Here is a 6,547-nt window from a genome sequence, read left to right as displayed (position 1 = left end):
AGGCCTTGCAGGATGTGATCGATGACGTCGTCTTCATCCAGGGGCTTGCCTGCGGCTGCCAGCTCGTCGGCGATGCTCACCATCTTGGTGTAGTAGGCAGCGGCAGACATGTCCCCTTTGCGGGTGTGCTCGATGGCCGAGCGGAGCTGGATAACCCTAGCCCTTGACTGCGAGGAGAAGCTCTGCAGCAGGGCGTTCCAGATCGATGCGGCGGTGGTGTGGGAGCTGACCTGCAGTAAAACCTCACGGGAGAGCGATGAGATAAAAAACGTGAGGATTTGCTGATCTTGAGTAACCCACACAACATGCTCAGGGTTCGGCGAGGATGTGGTCTCCTTGCCGGCGACGTCCTTCTCGGTGTAGAGCACGGCGGCTGGCTCCTTGATCGAGCCGTCCAGATAGCCCATCAGCCCCGCCCCCTTGATGTGCGGCAAGACCTGCGCCTTCCACACTAGGAAGTTCTCTCGGGTCAGTTTTTCGGTGATGGTGTGACCAAGAGAGGCAATGGAGGGCGTGGCCATGGCGACGGCTGAGGAGCAGCTCGACATCTAGATGCGATGGAAAAGGTAGGCTCTATATACCATGTGAAAACGAGGGTTAAGCGTATGCTCGTTGCAGGGACGCGTGCGTGTGTCGATATAGGGGCCGAAGCCAGGATAGATACAAGATTAGTTGGGCTCGGATTGATCTCCAAGTTAGCTAACAACCTGATAAAATCATATCTCAAAGACCCAACTGAATACACAACACGCACGCCTACTCACCTGTACAAATACAACACATATACGGTTTATATACTCTACCGTATATGTTTACAATGTTTAACAGCAACAAGTACCCTGATCCATACTAATCACCACTCTGCAGTCTTGAGCTTGCCTGATCCAGACTTGAACTGAATTCTGTTTTTGTGCAGGGCATGCCGATGACAGCTCTCTCCGCGTACCTGCCGCCACCAACAGTGAGGTGCTGCAGCGACGGCCGGATCGGGTGCAGAGTTGCTATTGGAGATTATTACTACTACTACTCCGTACTCCTAACTGGAGTGTTCTGATTGCCGATGGTTTGTTCCTTCTCCCTCGCCGTTTATATATAGGACGCCAAGCAACACCAACCACCAGAGCCGCCATTAAATCTGCGAGTTGGCCGACCTGCCGTTTGCCAGAATGATGGACACCGCGGCGCACGTTCTCGTGTTCCCTTGGCCACGGCAGGGGCACATCAACCCCATTCTCCATTTCGCCACCGCCCTCGTCGACGCCGGTCTCCAAGTCAGCTTCCTCCACACCGAGCGCAACCTCCGCCGTCTGGCCCAGGCGCCTCTGCTGGGCCTCCGCTTGCTTTCCATTCCCGACGGCCTCCCCGAAGACCAACCCTGCAGCTTCTTGGATCTCATGGAGTCCATGTGCACGACCGGCAGCGCCGCGTACCGTGCCCTGCTCCTGTCGCTTCTCTCCGCCGTTGATGCGCCCGTGACATGCGTTGTCGCCGATGGCACCATGCCGTTCGCCTTCGACATCGCCGAGGAGCTCGGCATCCCGGCGCTCGCCTTCGCCCCGCACAGCGTGTGCAGCTACCTGGCGCTCCTGTCCATGCCCAAGCTCCTCGAGCTCGGCGAGGCCGCCTTCCCCGCGGACGACCCGGTGCGTGGCGTGCCGGGGATGGAGGGCTTCCTCCGCCGACGTGACCTTCCTCGTGGTCTCTCCTTCGCTGAAAAAGGCGACGGAGACCCCTTGGTGCTAAAGCTTGCCGAGGTCACCGCCCGGAGCTGCAAGGCGCGTGCGCTCATAATCAACACCGCTGCGTCCATGGAGGGGCCAGCGCTCGCTCACATCGCGTCGTGCGCATGCGAGGTCTTCGCCGTCGGCCCACTGCACGCCAGGTCCACGATCGCCGAAAGCGCGAGCCTGTGGCGGGAGGACGACGGGTGCATGGCCTGGCTGGACGGCCACGAGGACCGGTCCGTCGTGTACGTGAGCCTGGGAAGCCTCGCCGTGATCACCCACGAGCAGTTCACTGAGTTCCTCTCTGGTCTGGCAGCCACCGGGTACGCCTTCCTCTGGGTTCTCCGGCCGGGCATGGTCCAGATGACCAGCTCCAAGCTCCTCGGAGAAACCGTCGAGGCAGTGGGAGGCGGCAGGGGGCGCGTCGTCGAGTGGGCTCCTCAGCGGGACGTGCTGCGTCATCGGGCGGTGGGCTGCTTCCTGACACACGCCGGATGGAACTCGACGCTGGAGTGCGCCGTGGAGGGCGTGCCGATGGTGTGCTGGCCCTTCTTCGCCGACCAGCAGACCAACAGCCGCTTCGTGGACGCCGTGTGGAAGACGGGGCTGGACATGAAAGACGTCTGCGACAGAGGCGTCGTGGAGAAGACGGTGAGGGAGGTCATGATTTCGGACGAGATCAAGGAGGCGGCCCAAGCCATGGCGCAACAGTTGAGGCTCAACATCGCGGAGGCGGGGTCGTCGTCATTCCAGTTCGAGCGGCTCGTCCGCTTCATCGGGGAGCTCAACATCAGCTCCTCTCTAATGAAGCCCAGAATGAACGAAGACTAGTACAGGCTGGTAGCAATTTGCCAGACACTGAGTAAAATAATCGCATTGTTAAGTGCCACCATCAATTATGGAGATATATGCAGAGCAATAATGTTTTCTTAAAAAACTAGATAATTGTCCGTGTATTGCAAAGGAATATACTATTAAGTTGATCCAATGATTATTTTCTCAAAGAAAAAATTGATCCAGTGATTAGTATGATTTGGTGGATGGACTCCTAGCCCAGTGTTGGAGTGCAGTTGCGTGCTCCCACCGACGCGGGTTCTCGAACCCTGTGGGTGTTTATCATCACTCCTAATTAAAAAAAGCCACACCTTCCCTGTTGGATTCAAATAATTGCTGCCACAGACGTAGGCTTTCGTCCTTCACGCTGGGTGCACAGCCGGCGGCCACCGCAATTTTAATCATTCGTATCTTTTGAACAATAATTTTGTTTAATATATATATTGGAGCTTCTAGTGTCAATACCTTTAGAACAAGGTCAATCTAGGATAAATTTTAAACATGTCTTAATTTTGATGATTCAATCCACTTATTTCACTCAATCTGTTTCGATCCACTTATTCAAAAATGTGTTTAATTTTGAACAACAACATGAGTGACATAAGTTTCTAAAAATAAAAACTATTTGAAAAGAAATATTGTAAACAAACCTATTTCAAAAGAAATATGTGACACAAACCTATTTCACACATTTCACATGTTAAAAAAATTGTAAAATATTTGGAGGAGCGAAATATGTGTGGGGACTACGTACCCAAAACAAAAGAATGAGTAAAATGTGTTTTTGAGTGAGATAAGTTACTGAAACTGAAAAATTATATTTGTGAAAATGAGTGAACAAATATTCAAAAGAAACATATTTGAAAAGAAATATGTGAAACAAAGCTATTTCACATTCCATATGTTGAAACTTCTGTGAAATATGTGGATGAGTGAAATCTGTGTGGGAATTTCTTAGAACAACACAAATGAGTGGAATGAGTTAATCGAAACTGAAAAATGATATTCGACTTTAACATTTCAACCCACCTATATCAGCCATTCAATTTTCAGTGTGCAAAACAGCTTATAATAACACCAATGAGTGAAATATGTTTTTCAATTTAGTGAAATTGGTTCTTTGAAATGAGTAAAATCGGTTATTTCTGTGATGAAATCATTTTTTATGTGAGTGAAATATATATTTTTTAAATGAGCACAATCATTTTTCCACATGGGTGCAATATGTTTTTTTGATTTGAGTGAAATATGCAATTTGGAATCTGTGCAATAAAATTAGTTGAAATGTATCAAGTATTGAACTTATTTAATGGTCTTGCCACGAGTAATTCAAATATATAAAGAATATCACCAATCGGATTTATTGTTTAAAAGATATCACTCTTCAGATATTTGGCAATGAAATTTAATAATACTCCATCCATTCCATAATTTTGTGCAGACATGCTTTTCGAGATTTAAATTTGATTATAAATTAGACGAATAATACATCAATCAAGTCACTGAAAAATTATACCATTGAAAACTTCCGTCGAATACGAATACAATGGTATCATTTTTATGACACATAACTCACATTTCATTGGTTAAATTTATGGTCAAAGTTAAATCTTAAAAAGCGTGTGTGCACTACATTGTGAAATGGAAGGAGTGTTATTTAAAAAATATGGGTATTCCAAATAGACTATATACAAACTAAAATGATTGAACACACACATTAAAGCACGCTTACATACATCCAGTTCCGGGAAAAATAGAATATCTTATAATTTAGAACGGAGGGAATAAAACATACGAGAAGTGGAAGTCCTAAACTGGCCAGTTTACGTCCTAAAACAGGATTGAGGACTCTAAATATACTTTTTTGGCAGATGAATAATGCAAGATTAGATCAAATAAAATTTTAATGAAGAAAGGTAGAAATTTGTAGAAGTTAAATGGACGAAAGTGGACTTTCTCCATGAGAAATACTGAAAGGATACGTCAAAGTATGCATTCTTTTTTTGCGGGGGCCAAAGTATGCATTCTGATCTTCGAAGAAAATGAAATGACAACCGGGTCCTTCAGTACTCACCGTCTATGTTCACACCTGGGGATCCTGAAACATATTTTTCTTATCAAAAATGCTAAACATACAGACCCTTACATGAGTTTTACAGGGACCTTCACTCTAATTCGCCCCCCTCCCCCTGATTTTCAGGTGGGTGGGGCTCCTTCCTCACCTTAATCCAATGATTAGTTGACAGCTCCACACCTGTCCGTAAAGCCCTGTAAAGAGCCCGTCGATGTAGCATTACTGCTTTCTTATTTAACGATGTGGTTCTTCAGCAGTCAGCACATGTGGAATTGAGGCCAAATTGTCATCAATGACGTAGCCAACCTGATTGATTGAGCAGATATTCAAAAGTAGAAGGAGCATCGTAGCTTCGTTCTTTGGCATGAGTCACGGGTTGTACCAACTCAAGTTCTATCCCACAACGACATGTGCAGAGATGCTACTGTAGATTGATTTGGAGGGCTCTTCGAGCAAATGGTTTACAAAAATGGTAAACATACAGACCTTTATATGAGTTTTACAGGGCTCTAATTTGCCCCCCCCATCACGCTGAGTAAATGGCACTGGTGGTCCCAGAACTTGCGCTGCGGGTGCATTTAAGTCATGGTACTTCCAAACCGGAAAAAACCCGTCATTGAACTTGCATTGCGGATGCAGATAGGTCACATATGCCATCTGAACCGGCCAGCTGCCCTATTTTCGAGAAAAATCCGTCATAGAACTTGCGTTGCGGGTGCAGATAGGTCACGTTTCACATTTTTCATTCCTGGACTTTTTTTTTAAAGTCACGAATCACAAAAAATTTAAATAAATATTTTCTAATTTTTTTAAAGTTGCGAATCATTAATATTTTTTTAAAATGTTCACAACTTAAAAACAATGTTTGTGAATCACAAATATTTTTCAAATTTATCATTCGCGAACATTTTTTATAGTCGTGAACAAATAGTTTTCAAATTAATCTTTCATTAACATTTTCAAATTTATTATTCATAACTATTTTCAAAAATTTTCTTCGTGAACATTTATTAAAAGTCACGAACACAAATATTTTTAATAAATATTTTTTAATTTATCGTTCACAAACTTTTTTTTAAAGTCGTGAATCACAAATATTTTTTTAAATGATCACAACTTAAAAAAATGTTCGTGAATCACAAATATTTTTCAAATTTACCGTTCTCGATTTTTTTAAAGTCGTGAACAAATAGTTTTCCAATTAATCATTCATGAAGATTTTCAAATTTATCATTCGCAAGCATTTTCAAATTTTTTGTTCGTGGACCATTTTTTAAAGTCACGAATCACAAATATTTTTAATAAATATTTTTTAATTTACCGTTCGCGAACTTTTTTTAAAGTCGTGAATCAGAATTCTTTTAATGTTCACAACTCTAAATAAATGTTCGCGAATCAAAAATATTTTTCAAATTTATCGTTCTCGACCATTTTTTTAAAAGTCGTGAACAAACAAATTTCAAATTAATCATTCACGAAATTTTTTTAATTTATCATTCAAAAATATTTTCAAAATTTTCATTCCTGGACATTTTTTTAAAGTCATGAATCACAAAAAAAATTTAATAAATATTTTTAATTTATCGTTCGCGAACATTTTTTTAAAGTCGCGGATCACAAATTTTTTTAAAAACTTTCGCTAACATTTTTTAAAGTCGTGAACAAATAGTTGTCAAATTTATCGTTCACGAACATTTTTTTAAAGTCACGAATCACATATATGTTTAAAGTCGTGAACAAATTTATCGCGCTTGACTGTTAGAGAGAGAAAACCAGGCAGCTGGCCGGTTCAGATGACCTGTATGATCTATCTGCACCCGTAATGCAAGTTTAATGACGGATTTTTTCGGTTTGCAAGTAGCGTGACTTAAGTGCACCCGCAGCGCAAGTTCTCGAACCGCGGGTGCCATTTACT

General features: G+C 43.6%; 1 protein-coding gene across 1 annotated transcript; it reads left to right on the top strand.

Annotated features, from left to right (window-relative positions):
* The first annotated feature begins 687 nt into the window (after nucleotides 1-687).
* Nucleotides 688-2,712, top strand: LOC125521077 (myricetin 3-O-rhamnoside 1,2-glucosyltransferase UGT709G2-like). The gene has a single exon (XM_048686133.1). It carries the CDS (start codon nucleotides 1,167-1,169, stop codon nucleotides 2,553-2,555), a length of 1,389 nt encoding a protein of 462 aa, XP_048542090.1. The 5' UTR covers nucleotides 688-1,166; the 3' UTR covers nucleotides 2,556-2,712.
* Nucleotides 2,713-6,547: the final 3,835 nt, after the last annotated feature.

The sequence above is a fragment of the Triticum urartu genome, chromosome 7, assembly GCF_003073215.2.
Source record: "Triticum urartu cultivar G1812 chromosome 7, Tu2.1, whole genome shotgun sequence".
Taxonomy (NCBI): Eukaryota; Viridiplantae; Streptophyta; class Magnoliopsida; order Poales; family Poaceae; genus Triticum; species Triticum urartu.
This window is presented reverse-complemented; position numbering and strand designations above follow the sequence as displayed.